At 37.0% G+C, this 17,447-nt stretch overlaps 1 protein-coding gene across 8 annotated transcripts in view; it reads left to right on the forward strand.

Moving 5' to 3' along the window:
• Positions 1-17,447, forward strand: part of dock7 (dedicator of cytokinesis 7) — a 48,783-nt gene that overhangs the window by 27,985 nt on the left and 3,351 nt on the right. For 2 of the 8 annotated variants that reach the window (XM_089134216.1, XM_089134214.1), the window contains 15 exons: positions 57-192; positions 295-391; positions 5,029-5,125; positions 5,215-5,349; positions 5,517-5,669; positions 6,308-6,466; positions 6,544-6,644; positions 7,281-7,473; positions 7,564-7,707; positions 8,137-8,268; positions 10,198-10,212; positions 15,283-15,408; positions 15,495-15,584; positions 15,670-15,906; positions 17,194-17,337. In XM_089134216.1, coding sequence (XP_088990342.1) covers positions 57-192; positions 295-391; positions 5,029-5,125; positions 5,215-5,349; positions 5,517-5,669; positions 6,308-6,466; positions 6,544-6,644; positions 7,281-7,473; positions 7,564-7,707; positions 8,137-8,268; positions 10,198-10,212; positions 15,283-15,408; positions 15,495-15,584; positions 15,670-15,906; positions 17,194-17,337 — 1,959 coding nt within the window. Of the gene's footprint in view, positions 1-35; positions 193-294; positions 392-2,694; positions 2,713-3,978; positions 4,033-5,028; positions 5,126-5,214; positions 5,350-5,516; positions 5,670-6,307; positions 6,467-6,543; positions 6,645-7,280; positions 7,474-7,563; positions 7,708-8,136; positions 8,269-10,197; positions 10,213-15,273; positions 15,409-15,494; positions 15,585-15,669; positions 15,907-17,193; positions 17,338-17,447 lie in introns of all 8 variants that reach the window. The other 6 variants (XM_089134213.1, XM_089134215.1, XM_089134217.1 and 3 more) reach the window with 5 other exon arrangements.

A 17,447-nucleotide genomic window follows, 5' to 3' on the forward strand; every position in this document is an offset into this window, starting at 1 on the left:
TTGTGTGTTTCTACCCATCCACCTCACACAAAAAGGCCCATTTTTTATTCATGCAGGGCAAGAAAGCATTTGAACGAATGAACAGTCTAACCTTTAAGAAATCTAAAGACATGAAGGCTAAGTTGGAGGAAGCCATCCTTGGCAGTATTGGAGCCAGACAGGAGATGGTGCGGCGGAGCAGGGGGCAGCTTGGTTAGTTGCGGGGGAAAAGGGTCAATATTCTGTTGGAAATTTGGAGTTTCAAAACCAATTTGACACAGAAATGTTGCCATTTCTCTATCCTTTCCTATACAGAGAGAAGTCCATCAGGCAGTGCTTTTGGTAGCCAGGAGAACCTGCGCTGGAGAAAAGACATGACCCACTGGCGTCAGACCAGCGAAAAAATGGACAAGTATGGTTTTATTATTTTATTATTATTATTAGGATTATTAAATAATCTTTTTTTTTTTCAGTGTGTTTCAGAGCCAAAATTAAAGTATGTGAACTTTGACTTCCTTTTCAATTATGTAACTTTGCTGATACAAGTGGAAACATTGTAATCTGGTCATCATATAAGGCCAGTAGTAAGATGAAAGAAAGAAAGAATATAATTTTAATAATAGTTAAAAAAGATGAAAAATGATTCAATTCTATTTAAAGCTGCAGTCCGTAGCTTTTCTGGGTTAAAAATTATCCAAGTACATATCGAGCCAGTGTTCAAAACTATCTGCTTGCCTTGGCTCAATTGGCTTTATGCACAGCTGCACTACTTCCTGAACTTAAGCCAGCTCCTTTGTTTCCTGTCTGCCATTATTGGCCAAATTGATTAATTCAGGTGTGCCTGACCTCAGTAGTCACGGCAACAATAATCAGACACACCTGAATTAATCAAGTTTGGCCAATAATGGCAGACGGGAAACAAAGGAGCTGGCTTAAGTTCAGAAAGTAGTGCAGTTGTGCATAAAGCCAAATCAAAACAGTAAGCTTGTAATAGTGTTTTTAATGATGATTTCCGTGGGAAATTCGAGCATGTCTTTGTGTCATTACGTCACATCTGTACACATAAAGAAGGAGTCTCGGCTAGTAGGCTATATTGCGTGTGAGGATACTGGAGGTGGAGATTTATAGCCTTTTCTCACAGCACTTGATATAATTAAACTTATCAATTTGATGGCGGATCCAGAAAGGTTCAAACGACAATCACCAGTGACACCTGGAGATTCACCCACTGCAAAACGCAAAAGACTTTGTTTGGACTTCAGAGTGGCTACAGAAAAAAAGAGACCGCAACAGGACCCATGCGAAAACAACAAGGATACATATCGGAAGGGCATTAATTGTAGTCACGCAATGCTGATGTTGTTTACATTAACAATTTGAGTATAATTTGCATGGTTTTACGTGATATGATAAGCGTTCGTTATATTTAATCAGCGCAATTTACTGCAGTGCTTTTTTCCCTTATAGTTGGTCAGAACAAAAGTGGATGTTACTTACTAGTTCAGATGACATATTTCCGGTAAAAATTCTTATGTTGGTCATTAGAGCCCGACCGATAAAGGATTTTGAAGTCCGATACGATACCAATATTTATTGGTTTCAAAATCCGATATTCCGATATATCAGCCGATATTTTTTAAAAATTATTATTTCAGAAACGCGCAACAAATTGTAAAACATACATTTACAATATAACAGACCATGGAGATGATGCGTCTCATTGCTATAACTGTCACGCGCTATTAAAGAAATACTTCAGTCACATTGTCAAAAGTTAAAAGGACTACACTGTAACAACATAACGTAACTATTACTAGCTAATTCCGCTTCACTCTCGGCTTATTTAACAGCAGCAAAACTGGACATGATAGTCACAAATTTTGTCATGCTTATTTGAGTTAAGAGAACTGATGGAGATGTTCTTTTAATTGTTATTCAAGCAATGTATGTCTCATGACCAACTCAACGAGTGTTGCCAACAGGGACTGTGTAGAGTGCCCTATGGTGGACAAACTATACAACCCCAACACTCATGACATGGTTGAAGCGTGTTTCCTCCGTTTTGTATTTTATTTTTGAAATATTCATTTATCGGCCATTATAACTGCCGATACCGATAGTTTGGAAAATGCCTAATATCGGCCGATAATATCGGCCTGCCGATATATATCGGTCTGGCTCTATTGGTCATACATCCAAAAAGAATAATCTGTGATTCTGAATCCACTCTGAATCCACACTTATCCACACTGGCATGGCGACTGACAGACTCACATTCTCCTCAAAACATCGGGTTCATTCACAATGTGCCATACCGAGGCACAACTCGCGTAAAGTTAATTCCGCAAATAAGATTTCGAACAGAGATGATGACAAAGAGGAAAACCTGCGGACTGCAGGTTTTAAAATAATAATTTAAGTGTTTTTAAATAAAGACATGCATTTATTATTTTTTAAATTCACATATTAGTTATCTAAGTTGTTGTAATTTAGTAATTAGTTTGTTTGCCTTATGGATTTCATGCATTGTCTATATGTTCTATATGTTCATATTGAGAAAAGTGCTTTTTTCCCCTCCCATAAAACTATTAATTTGATCACATTCATAATAGTGTGAACCATATTTTCCCATATTTATTCAGAAACAACTATTAACCATTTGACCTCAAATAACCCCTTTATTTGACCTTGTTCTTTCATGTACCGTGTGTTTAGGGGCCAGAGATCAGTCAGGTATTGTACAGCTGAAGTGTTCTTGTGCTTTCAATGACCCTTGCTTTGCTTCAGACCTCAATGTAAAGCCCCTCCCCCTCTTGCTTTTGTCCTGCTCTCCTCTACTGGTGCTTAGATTGGTTTGGATGCAGTTGTTACTGACCACAATCTGATTCTGCCCCCAGACCAATGTGGGTGTGTGTGTGTGTGTTTATTTGGGGGGATGGTATAGGATGCGGCTTGGATGACATGACGAGTGTGTTTATAACAAGAATGCTACATGGATCTTTAACCAGCCTCTCAGATCGCATATTTAGCTGTGTTACTTATCAGTCTTAGCCTAAGTTTTGCAATTGCAATGTTTGCTGGTGCCACTCGATAGTGTTTTGGCAAAGAATTGCATAGGTTATGTTCAAAAGCTTTTGATTACATTCATCATGTTGTACTCAAAATGACAGTGTTTTTATTTGAATGCTACATGGTGAATGTACACAGTAGTGTTTTTTTATATACAGTGTATTAGTAAATACATCTTCATACAAAGTTTTTTTTTTGCCACTATTTTTCATGCGTCTTTTAACATGCATACCCTGGACGTTTTCTAATGACTCTTTGGGTCGTGTCCCCTCAGTTGATAACCACGGGTCTTCATTCATTTCTCTGGTGGTTATTGTTTGATGTCATTGAATAAAAGACTTGGCTCCCCTCTTGAAAGGGACAAGCACCAGGCTTTGTGGATGCTTCTGAACTTTCCAACCTTATTCAAATCAATCCCATTCAGTAGTAATTCACATGGAATTCAAATTGCAATGGGCCCATTCGAAATGCTACTCTACCTCCTGGAGCCGCTGTGTGCAAACTGATTTTCAATATAAAATAGCTTGTAAAATAAACCTGCAGAAAAATAATTATGCATTTTATGGTTTACGTTTGAAGTCTAACTAAAAAAAAAGACTATATTCAATTTATACTCAAGTTTAATTTAAGTGATAATGCAAGTTTTGTTTAGATTTGGCTTGTAAAAAAATGTGAAACATCCTGATGAGCAAAGCCTAATCACAGATTGCATGATATATGTACATATTGAACCTCCAGGTGCAGAGATGCAGTTTAACAATACGGTTTATACCACATTTTCAAAAACCTTTTAACAACAGGCCACCCTCTCTGCTTCTAACAATAATCAGCCAGGGCCATGGCTCTCTCCTTCCTTAAAGCTTTGGTACAGGGCTATGATATAGACAAGTTTGTGTGTGGCCTCTATTGAATGAATCGTGTACCATGCAGGTTTAAGGGAACCATACCACACAATGGGAGACGCCTGGAGCCCTTCTTAGTTAGGTTTGTAAGCTCATTGGGATATGCTTGCACATAAAATAAGGCAAAGTAAAAGGATAGTGTAAATATTAAAAAGTCTATTTATTTTTTATTATTTAAATATTTCCTTCCTTCCTTTCCTAACTTCCTTCCTTCCTTCTCTTTCCTACCTTCCTTCCTTCCGGAAATATTTAATACTTCCTTCCTTCCTTTCCTTCCTTTCCTACCTTCCTTCCTTCCTTTCCTACCTTCCTTCCTTCTCTTTCCTACCTTCCTTCCTTCTCTTTCCTACCTTCCTTCCTTCCGGAAATATTTAATACTTCCTTCCTTCCTTCCTACCTTTCCTATCTTCCTTCCTTCCTTTCCTACCTTCCTTCCTTCCGTAAATATTTAATACTTCCTTCCTTCCTTCCTTTCCTTCCTTTCCTACCTTCCTTCCTTCCGGAAATATTTAATCTTTCCTTCCTTTCCTACCTTCCTTCCTTCCTTCCTTCCTTTCTTACCTTCCTTTCCTACCTTCCTTCCTTCCGGAAATATTTAATACTTCCTTCCTTCCTTCTGTTTCCTACCTTTCTTCCTTCTCTTTCCTACCTTCCTTCCTTCTCTTTCCTACCTTCCTTCATTCTCTTTCCTACCTTCATTCCTTCTCTTTCATATCTTCCTCCCTCTCATCCTCCATCCCTTCCTCTCTCCCTCTCTCACTCCCTCTTTATTCCTTCCTTTCTGTCTCTCTCCCTTCATTTCTCTCTCACTCTCCCTCCCTCACATCCATCATTCCTTCCTTCCTGTCTCACTCCATTCCTTCTTTTTTCTCTCTCTCTCTCTCTAGGATAAAAACTTACTCAAGTACAAATGTGCAATTGGATCAAAATATTTGGTCTGCATGCAGAGGACACCCTTCCTCTCTATGCACTCACTTGAATGATTGTGTGAAGATTGCGGTGTCATTCAAGGATACACTCCATGTTGTAACTGCCATATTGCACCATTCTAACCATTCGTTTCCTCATTGTTTGTCAGGACCAGGGCTGAGCTGGAGCATGAAGCAATTATTGATGGCAACCTGGCAACTGAAGCTAATCTCATCATATTGGATACACTAGAAATAATAGTTCAGGTAATGATCTCAGCTACTATCAATAACTGTCAATATTTTAAAAGAAGACTTTTATTGTAACTATTATGGTCTCTCTATGTGCCATGTAGACCGTGTCAGTGACAGAGTCCAAAGAAAGCATTCTGGGAGGGGTTCTGAAGGTCCTTCTCCACAGCATGGCATGCAATCAAAGTGCCTTATATTTGCAACACTGCTTTGCTACACAGAGAGCTCTTGTGTCAAAGGTGAGTAAACGCTGAGCAGGTCAAAGACCAGATTTGTTTTGATGAGTTCAGACCAGTTTAGCTCCTGTTAATCTATGCAATTTTGTTTTGGCGAATACTGGACCTTAAATGTTGTACCTTTTATTATGAAGTGTGACCTCATGCGAAGTCTTAATGTGTGTGTTTAGTTTCCAGAGCTGCTGTTTGAGGAAGAGACAGAGCAGTGTGCTGACCTGTGCCTGCGTCTCCTGAGGAATTGTAGCAGTAGCATTGGCACCATCAGAGCCCATGCCAGCGCCTCCCTATACCTCCTCATGAGACAGAACTTTGAGATTGGAAATGTGAGAAAAAAACACTGTCATAGGCCTTGTCCATACGGACAGGGGTATTTTTTTTTATTTTTTAATCTCGTCCACATTAAAACGCAAAAAGACGTTATCAAGCGTTGTCAATAGCATGCAACACCAGTAGGCCACATTATAACCCTAACTGTTAAGCCACGTTAGCCAATCAGAAGCCTGACAAAAAGTTATTACAGGTTCCGGTAAGCGGATAACAGCGCACACTATGACGTTGCAAGGCAAAACCCCCGGTTTTACTGTCTACGTGACCGCACTAACCGGCGTTTCTGAAAATCCTCACCCTGGCAGGGGTTTTTAAAAATGTTCGGTTTCAGTGACCTGATACTGCCTTTACGTATGGACAAGGCCATAATCCCTATAAATATTAGTATACTGTGTGTGTACAATTCTGTACAGCAGCACATGTACATGTAATCTGTATCAGTCTAAATGTGCTATATCTCTACTACTGAGTTGTTTATAGAATTTTTTGCCATTCAAAATTTGTTAATTGTATTCTAAATTATTAAATAGACATGTATAAACTGATATATTTGTTACTTTTTTTAGTCTATTTATTCTCTTTGTTGACAATATGTGTGGGCCTTTGTCTTGTTTGTTCTTTCTCTCTCCTTCAGAACTTTGCTCGAGTGAAAATGCAGGTGACCATGTCTCTTTCATCCCTCGTGGGTACATCCCAGAACTTCAATGAGGAGTTTCTGCGGCGTTCTCTCAAGACCATCCTCACGTATGCAGAGGAGGACCTAGAGCTCAGAGAAACCACCTTCCCTGACCAGGTGAAGCTCACAAATCTGTTTCCATCATTTACTTACTAGCTCTTGACACAAAGCACTGATTTTTGCTTTGGTTTCAGGTTCAAGATCTGGTGTTTAACCTTCACATGATTCTATCGGACACAGTAAAAATGAAGGAACATCAAGAAGATCCAGAGATGCTTATTGATCTCATGTACAGGTACTATACATTAATAAATTAGCTACACTATTATCTGACGTGTTAATCTAGCGTGAAAAATAGTTAAAACAGATTTTATAATATGTACATTATATATATATATATATATATATATATATATATTAATAACTACAAACTAACTATTACTGTCAGTACTGATTGTATTTTTTATACATTCTTTTTCAAAAGTTTTGTCTCTTTCAAAGGGACAATGTGTACTTTTTTTTTTTTTTAGATATTTTATTATTTAAAATCAATATTTTTATTCATAAATATGTCCTCAGTGGTATACAAATACCTCTGCCAATTATCTGACTTATCCTCGTAAACTAAGAATTTATTATCTTTATATACATGGGACGGGTATTTTTTATAATATTGGAAAATATTTCACAATATTAATGTTTTCGTGTTTTTTTTTTTTTTCATCATAAATAAATACAGACTTGGTAAGCATAATAGACTTTCAAAAAACTTTTGGATGTTTGTATATATAGGAAAAAAACATTCTTATAATTTCCTAAAATAAAATCATGCAGTTTTATAGCTTCAATTATAGAAACATGCAAAAAAACTAAATAAATCACAATTTACTCCAGTATTTATCTAGACAAATATCTCATTTTTGTTATGTAGGATTGCCAAGGGCTACCAGACATCCCCAGACCTACGGCTGACTTGGCTGCAAAATATGGCAGGGAAGCACTCCGAGAGGAATAACCATGCAGAGGCGGCCCAATGCTTAGTACACAGCGCCGCCCTGGTGGCAGAGTACCTCAGCATGCTGGAGGACCGCAAATACCTGCCTGTGGGCTGTGTCACATTTCAGGTTCCTGCTGCACCCTGTGACAAAGATAATGATGCATCAGTCATTTACTTTTTGATTGTAATATATTAATGAGGTTTTCTCACACCACAGAACATTTCCTCTAATGTTCTGGAAGAATCTGCTGTGTCAGATGATGTGGTGTCCCCGGATGAGGAGGGTATCTGCTCTGGGAAGTACTTCACTGAGGCAGGCTTAGTTGGGTTGCTGGAACAAGCTGCAGCCTCCTTTTCTATGGTGAGATATTTACTATGTTGTTTAAAAGACCTCTTATCATGATCTTGGCTACATTTCTAATTGTTTCTTTGATTCATATGTATAATAATATTTAACTTGTTAAATTAGTGTTTAGTATCATATTTACCTTTTGGTATATAATAATTTATTTTAATGCATTGGTTTTTTTTTTTTTAATAAATTAATTTTTACTGATAATTTATCATTTTTTTATCATTATGTTACTATGTAATATTTAAATTTAATCTTTTGACCAATTCCACAAATATCTCATGTCTAAAGACTCCTAATAAACCTATTTTCTATATAGGGATATATAGTATATACTGTGCAAATTAAAAAAGCAATCTAGTATGCAATCATTTAACTGCATTGCATCATATTGTTTTATATCGGACATCAGACACTTTATCATTTATTTGTCTCCAGGCTGGTATGTACGAAGCAGTGAACGAAGTCTACAAAGTGCTCATTCCTATTCACGAGGCCAGCAGGGATGCCAAGAAGCTAGCCACTATTCATGGTAAACTTCAGGAAGCCTTTGGCAAAATTGTGCATCAGGTAAATGCTTTAAAAAGGGAGTTTTCATTGTTTTGGATCCTAAAATAAAGACTCTGTTAGCCTCTTGATGCGTGCTGTGAAGCAGTATAAAGGGGATTTCGCACCGGAGGAACCTTTTCATAGTTCCCAGAACTATTGGCGGAAGTACCCGTTTTTTGGTGTGTTCGCACCACATGAACTAGGAACGATTTTAGTTCTAGGAACTCCTTTTGGAGGAACTAATTTAGCTCCTACTTCAGAGTCGGGTCTAAACCAGCACTAAATGAACTATCGGTGACGTTAGTGTACGCTGATCTTCCGAACGCACGCAAAACACCAGCAACCTCCATTTAAAAAAATAAATAAATAAATAAAAACCTGTGTAAACACACAGATTATAGCCTAAATATTTACTCCAGAAGCTTACTGTACGAACATGGAAAAACGTGCTAGATGGGCATTAACCTTATTCGCTAAGGAGAAAATCCAACGCAACTTTGAGGGGACCAAGAGAAACACGATTATGTATTGCTGCTCAGCTAACGACATTGGGCATCAATCACACGGCAAATGCTAATACTTTTTCATATACTGTCTACTTTCTTTGTATAACCATTCTATCTAAGAACGTATTAGATTGTAAACTAATGAACACGTAAAATGCGAGCACTCTGACTGGCGTTCTCATAAAGGTCACAACAACGCGTGGCTTACGTCACTTCAGAGTTCCTTCTGGCGGTGCGAATGCAACCAGGAAAATGTTCCTAGAGGAACCACCCTTGTGGGTACTTCCTAGAACTACCCGGTGCGAAAGCCCTTTAAGACAACAGGACTTTGTATTTTGGCCTAGTAGTACAAAGCATCTGCCAGATGTTTAACTTGGCAATATTTTGCTTGTGTATACACACAGTCGTGATTTATGTGTGACACGTGAAAGACAGAGACTTTGCGTTATCAAGACTGCATGTCTCTGTTTATCTCTTCTACATCAGAGTGAGAGTGAGCATGTGGACTCTTTTTAGTTCGTTTTCTTGGGCATTATGAGTAGTATTCACACTAAGAATGAGAACTATAACGATAACTATATTAGGGGTCCACACCAACGGATGATAATGTTCCGTTTATTATAATCGTCATCTCCCGGTTTAATTGTTCAAGCTCTTTCAAGTCAAATGGACTCTGACTAGCTGTCAATGTTTTACCATTCTTCAGCTTAAAAAATGCTCTGAAAATGATTTTAACGTTATTGTTCCTGTGATGTTATAGTTGTGGTGTGGACTGCTATTCTCTTTTATTCTCAGTTATAGTTCGCATCATTAATGTGAATGGGCCTTGCTCATACTGTGCATAGGGTTAATGATTTGAACAACTACTCTATCTGTGCTATCGATATATCGAATGATACCACAAATTGTGCGGCTGGTTGATGAGAAGTGTGTAATTAACTTCTGTGAGCAGTCAACACTAGTTTATACAAAAAAAAAATCCCAGACATAGATTGAAAGAGATGACAAGAATGTCATAGAGGCATGGGATGACCCTTTTGACCTGGAAACCACGCAGAATATCCTAGACAGTGCATAGCAACCTGCTAAAAAACGCTACATTCACCCTTAGCGTTTGTATAGAAAATCCATGGGAACCACCCAAAACACTGTATTTAAAAAAAATAAAATACATAAATATATATATATATATAAGTTTTTCATATTATTCCATGGAGTATATATGGATTAATTGGATCTTTGACCCATTTAATGAATCCTTGCTGAATAAAAGTATCAATTGTTTTTTTTTTTTTTTTAAATCCTACTGTGTGCAAACTTTTGAACAGTATGGTTTTTCAGAAATGATTGTTTCCCACAATGCTTTGCAATGAGTCTGGGCTTTTAAAGAGGGTTATTGTGACCTGTGAATGTTGATTTGTGCTGTATTCTCTCTGTTATACAGAGCACAGGCTGGGAGGTAGGTGCTAAACTTCATGGTTAATGCTTGGCCCATACGTGCAAGCTGTGGGCGTTTATCATGACTCTATGCTTTGAATTTGACCCATTAACATTTTTATGGACGTTTTCATTTCTTCGTCCATCCCTCCATCTCTCTTTCCATGGGACTGCTGTCAGTGGTGTGTGGGCAGCAGCATCCCTCTTCTCATCTTCCTCTCTCTCTCCCCTCTCTTTTTTTTTTTTTTTTAAAGGAAAAAGCGATGTTAACATTGTCAAATTTGACAGGCCATGCATGGGAGCCACTGTGAACACTAATAACAGATTTATTCACGAATGCCTCATTTCACTTCCTCATCCATCTGTCTCATCAGCACTGTCATCTATGTCTTATGTCTCTCAAAAGCACAGGGTTCGATTTATGCGAGGCATGTAGATGACCTTGAAGGATCGGTTTGCCCAGAAATGAAAATTCTGTCATAATTTTCTCACCCTCGTGTCATTTGCCAAACCTGTATGACTTTATTTGTGCCCTGAAACATAAAAGGAGATATTCTGATCCTGAATAATATACTGGTTTCTTCATTCAACTGGAGTTGGAGCTATCAGACTTTAAATAGGACATGAAAGTGGTCAATTTGACTCATGCTCTATAGTCCAAGTTTTCTGAATTTATAAAATGTCTTTGTGAGACAATCCAATGTTAGCTTCACTTCCTGTCTCTTGAGATACTTTCATCTGATTGAATTTTGAAGGCAGCATAGATGTATCCTTCGCTGCCTTTTGACCACAGTCCTGTTGGTTCCATTCTGTGACAGTTTAGCTAAAAAATATTAAAAAGATGCCATCTAAAAGTTGCGTTTGGTGGTCAGTTTGTATGTTAATGACCAACATTTTCCACTTTTGAAGCCATTTCTAGTGAGAAATGACTATTTTAGTAATTATATATTTGCTTATCACCAAAGCTTGATTTTATTTGGCTGTAGATCATTAAACCAATCCTGTCCAAAATCAGTTTCATGAGGTATGTTTGTGTGCCAATGCTGCCTGCAAAGTCATTGCCTGTCAAGGGCAGTAAGGCAACAAGTCAGCTTATCTTGAGTTTAACTTGAACTTAATGAGTCAGATTCATGTATATTATATGAACTGGATCAAATGATTCATTGCAAAAATCAAATCACAATTTTTGTTTTTCTTCTCGCTTTTGGATTGTTTGTGTGACATTAGACTTGGAATAGAATCACTTTTATCACAATTTAATAGTGTTTGTTTCCCCTAATTTGGAGTTTGACGGCAACATCAACAGACATTTATGGAATGCAACAATCAGGTTCCAGAAGTACAATCCCATTAATTTATTACATAGGAAAATTGATTTGTTAATGATAACCTATACATACTGTGAACTCTGAGGTTGAAATGGATAGCTTTTGTTGAAGTCATCAGTTCACATTATTTGACTTACTTTAAGAACTAATTGTGTTTAACAGCTGGATTCCTGTAATCCAATTCAACTTGTTCCTGGTTGGTTTAGTTCAGGGCATACCTGTATAATTGTTGTTGTGTTTTTTAATCCCTATGAGAAAATTATTAGGAAAATGCTTCCGGAAATCATAGTTGCTGACAAAGTGGGCGGGCACTGTTGTGCTTTTATATGGAAAATAGCAATCAGTATGTCTTCAACAAATCATCTTTAGTGTTCCACGGAATAAATAACGTCATACAGGTTTGAAATTACATGAGGGTGGGTTAACAGTGACACGAGTATCAACTTTGGGGTATGTCTTTAACAAAATGAAAAATAGCATGAATTAGGGACAGGAGCTTCTTAGAAAATATCAGAACATTTTTGGTATCTTGGTAAATGATGTGGTTTTCTTCTTCTGAAGGGTCATGTCCTGGTGATCATCAGTTTAAAACATCTATATTCGTGTGCTGAAAGGGACATCCTTCTCTTTATATGAGCTTTTGTTTCATTGCAAACTAAATCGACCCCTGAGTTCTCATTTACACCGATATGTTTGTATATTAATCTCACTTGATTATTTGCATGGCAGCGAGTCAACAAAACCTTCATATTTGCAGCATTACACCAGGAATGCACTGTCTCCTAATTGTCTATTTAATAAAGACCCTTTAGTGCACTTTTCACTGCCTGCTTCTTCCCCATTGCATGTTTATTGTTGGGTTTTAGTCTTTGTGTGTTTCTTCGTAAAGTATTGATTTATGGAGTTTGGTAGTATTGCTGTTTGTTTTGTGTGTACGTGTTTTGTTTAGCTTTTCAAAGAGTTTCTCGGTTTCCTGATTAAAATATGTTCTGTTCTCTCCTTTTTTTTGTTTCCCTGGTTGCTGACCCCTCCTCTTCCCACTTTAATTATTGTGTCTTGTGGTAAGTTCATAGTTTGAGGGTTTATTTCTGTAGCTTTTATGATGATCACAGTGAACCAGAGACGGGCTGAACCATCTCAGACGCCTTGTAACCAGGCCCACACAGAATCTGAACCCCAAAACTTTAGATTTCTACAGAATTAGAACACACAGTTTTGCACATCCTTTACCCCTTACATTTTGTTTATACATTATTTTGGCTAATTTTAAAATGCGTACTATAGTTCTCTAAAACCTTTTGCTGATAATTTACTCACCCCCATGTCATCCAAGATGTCCATGTCTTTCTTTCTTCAGTCGAAAAGAAATTAAGGTTTTGATGAAAACATTCCAGGATTTTCTCCATATAATGGACTTCAATGGGAACCAAACGGTTTAAGGTCCAAAAGACAGTTTTAGTGCAAACTGCAAACTGTTCAAAGAGCTTTAAATTATTTCAGACGATGAATAAGGGTCTTATCAAGTGAAATGATTGCTTATTTAAAAAAAAAAAAAGAAAAAAAAGAAACAAAGTTTAAGATTTATAAGCTCAAATGGTTACCTTGCCGGGTTCTGTGATGCGCGTTCGTGACACTCCTGTTCGAACTCGTTCATCAAAATGAACTAACCTTTTCCAGAGTCAACTCGTTTATTTAGTTCGTTCAATGAACCAAAATGACACGAAAAAATATTTGTTCATTTGGATAAATGAGTTCGAACAGGAGAGTCACGAACACGCATCACAGAACAGAGCAAAGTGACCATTTGAGCTTATAAAACTAAACTTTGTTTCTTTTTTTTCTTTTCTTAAATGAGCGATCATTTCGCTTGATAAGATGAATTCATCGTCTTATTCATCGTGTGGAATCGTTTAAAGCCCTTTGAACAGTTTGCAGTTTGCACTGAAACTGTCTTTTGGACCTTGAACCATTTGGTTCCCATTGAAGTCCAATATATGAAGAAAAATCCTGGAATGTTTTCATCAAAAACCTTAATTTCTTTTCGACCGAAGAAAGAAAGACATGGACATCTTGGATGACATGGGGGTGAGTAAATTATCAGCAAATGTTTTTTTTCTTTTTTTTTTTCTCCTTTAACTAATGTTTCCATCTAGGCTTACTGACAACTTATGATTTAATGTGCATATTACCATTTTGAACAGCGTGTTATAATCTGAACCAAAGACCGTAGTTATGGTAGTATTTTTGTGTTACTTCTTCAGGAACTTATAATAAATGGGATGTATTACACAAATGGACATTGGAATTTCATGCCTTGCTAAAAACTGACCAAAGTCTATTCAGACTTTTGTTTTATTGTTTTATTTGCACAATCTGATCATTGGCTGTATGTTTGGCCTGCTTTGGTTCAGCCCTTATCTGCACTTTCCTGTTTGTAGAGCACTCAAGACATGTTCCCGGCTTTGTGCAAATACAAACACCTTTCCTTTTCTTTTCTTTTCTTTCTGACCCTATCACTCAAGTACACTAATTCTGACATTCTATTTCTATTATCATAACTATTTCAGTCTGGCGTTCTGTATTAGGCCACAGCAGCACGTTAACTTTCTGACAAGGAGCTTGCTACAACCTAAATGTTCTCTTTTGTTCCATTCTTTCTCTTCTTCGGAGTACAGTTGCTTACTTACTGTTTAAGGACATGGGGTTTACTCAGGTCTTCCTCCTGTTATGTCCACCTTTGCTTATACAGTTTTTAGAGAAAAGTCCAACTTTGTTTTGAACTGCTTCTCGCACCACTATCCACAAGCTTGGCTCAAACTCTCATGTATTTTAGTTAGATTTTGTCTGAAATGGATATCTCACTTTCTTAGCTACTACTTCCTAAAAAAGATCAAATAAATAATGCATACATACATATACTATTCAAAGGTTTGGTGTTGGCAAGATTTTTTTTTTTATGTTTTTTGAAAGAAGTCTCTTATGCTCACCAAGGCTGTGTTTATTTATTTGAAAATACAGTAAAAACTGTAATGTTGTTGCAATTTAAAAAAATAACTCTTCTATTTAATATATTTTATGTAACTTGTTCCTGTGATGGCAAAGCTGAATTTTCCGCATCATTACTAAAGTCTTCAGTGTCGCATGTCAGCCTTTAAAAATCATTCTAATTTGCTGATTTTGGGCTCAAGATACATGAAATAGACATCTTTTAATAAGATGAAAATGTCTTATCACTTTTGATTAATGCTATGAAGAAAAAAAAAAAACTTTCTGATCTCAAACTTTTGAATGGTTGTGTAAAATTGAGAAACTATGCAATATCTGTTAAAATAAATAAATAAAAGTGAAGGTGAAGGAGGATAGAAGCTAACCTTTTGCTTGCTCTTTTTTCGGAGGTTGCAAAATATTCTCAAATATAGTTGATGTTTGTACTATAACAATACTGTATTAGTGTCTGTTTTCCTGTATTTCTCCGTTATGATTGCAGAATCATTGCCAGTGTTGAATGTAGGTTATTTATGTAAACATGTTCCAAACAATGTTTACATTTGTTGTTGTCACTTGATAACCTGCTGCCAAGAGTTGTGTTTGCCTCATTGCACTTTACCTTTCTTTATGAGTAACTGTTTTAGAATGTAAAACCATGCACTTCAACATGAGTACCAACAGACTTTATATTTGTTACGTTATATAGCATTTTGAAATGGTAGCTTCAACGACATCAGATTAGTAATTCACACATTTGTTTGTTTCAGGATGGAAAGCGAATGTTTGGCACCTATTTCAGGGTCGGCTTTTACGGTTCTAAATTTGGTGACTTGGATGAGCAGGAGTTTGTATACAAAGAGCCAGCCATCACCAAGCTTGCAGAAATCTCACATCGACTTGAGGTAATTGAGGAATTGTTTGCATGGGTGCGTTTTCTTCTTCACATGTTTTAGTAGAGTGATTTGACCGTTATTTTCTTAATTCTCAGAGTTTCTATGGCGAAAGGTTTGGTGAGGATCAAGTGGAAGTCATTAAAGATTCCAATCCAGTCGACAAGTGTAAATTGGACCCAAATAAGGTGCGTTATGGTGCAAAATGTGTTAATGGAAATCAAACAATAATACTTTGCACGGAGAATAATATCTCTTTTCTCTCCATCTCAGGCCTTTATTCAGATCACTTATGTTGAACCATATTTTGACACTTATGAAATGAAGGACCGAATCACTTACTTTGATAAGAACTACAACTTGCGGCGCTTCGTGTACTGCACGCCATTCACACTCGATGGAAGAGCTCACGGTGACCTGCATGAACAGTTTAAACGAAAGACCATCCTCACCACCTCCCACGCTTTCCCTTACATCAAGACCCGCATCAACATCATCCACAAAGAGGAGGTAACTCAAACGCGCATGCTTTCTGTAGGCTTATTCATGCTAGACTGAAATTATATGGAAACTATGAAAACATTGTTTTGGTTGTGTTTCGGCTCTGCGTAACTGCCCTACTGCTCATAAAACATTCACTACAAGGCATAAGAGATATAACTTGTTTAGATGGAAAGGATCTCAAGCTGACTAGCTGAAGATGTTACTATACTCATTAATAGACACTGTACTTCACAATGAGCTCTGTTAAAGGGATAAATATGGCAATTTATTTGTTCAAAAAAAAAAAATCCTTGCTCACCTGTTGAGTAATACAAATCAAAAAATGTTGTGTAATTAAAAATATATATATTTATTTATTTTTATAAACATTTGAAATCCCTTAGTTCTCACCATCTATGAAAAGCCAAGCCAATGTTGATTCTTGTTTTATTACGAGCGCTGTCGTATTCTCTTTTTGCAAGCAGGCTCACTTTTTTTTTTTTTTTCTTAAATGGGTAATTTCCCCAGAGGTTCGAGATTTAGCATGTTCCATATCAACCTTTCTTTTTGTTTTTGTCATAACAATGTATGTAAACGGACCATTTTTTTGTGTTTTTATGGATATGACTAGACGGGTGAATTACGTATTTGTGCATATTTCCCGCAAAAAAACATCCCGGTCTAAAATATAAATGCTTATAACAGGCTAATCATAGAGTGCCGAAGTGATGACGTCACTTTGTAGGACAAATCCGAAGCTAGCGCCGCATGGGTTCCCTTGGTCGAAAAGCAATGCATTTTCCCCATAGACTTTTGGAAAATCGCAGAAATTAAGATCTGTGTTATGACCCTCACACGTTTTGTCTAGCAAGATCATTTTTACAAGTTAATCCAAAATGTATACATTTTGAAGCCTAAATCAAGATTTTAAAAACCACAATCAGACACATTGAAGTTTAAAAAACCACAAGCAGGTTATAACTGTGTGTTCTATGTCATAGATCAAAACGTGAAAATATTTAGAGGGTTTGTTCACCACAGACCTTATTTCAGGCGATTTAGCAAAAACCCATTCAAAAATCCCATAGGCTTTAGAGCGAGGGAACCGTAGTGGTAAAATGCTAACTCACTTCCGCGTTTCGGCCTACAGAGTGATGTCGTAACTTCGGCACTCTATAGTGAATCAGGGACAAAAACATGTTTTGGATGTATTGACTCGTTATTTAAATTTAAATTCGTTATTTACATAAAAAGTTGTAAAGGTACTGTGTACCTTTAAGGAAAGATTCTAAGACATTAATATTTGCTTTTCAGATCATCTCCACACCCATTGAAGTAGCCATTGAGGACATGCAGAAGAAGACACAGGAACTGGCCTTTGCCACTCATCAGGACCCATCTGATGCCAAAATGCTGCAGATGGTTCTGCAGGGGTCTGTTGGCACCACTGTTAACCAGGTGACTCCTTGGGCATATTCACTAAATAGTACATATGCAATATCACAGTCATTATTTTCTGGATTAATTTGTGTAATTTGGGCCTGGTTTCACAGAAAGGGCTTAGATTA

Source organism: Pimephales promelas, chromosome 8 (assembly GCF_988280905.1).
Source record: "Pimephales promelas chromosome 8, fPimPro1.hap1.1, whole genome shotgun sequence".
Classification (NCBI taxonomy): domain Eukaryota; kingdom Metazoa; phylum Chordata; class Actinopteri; order Cypriniformes; family Leuciscidae; genus Pimephales; species Pimephales promelas.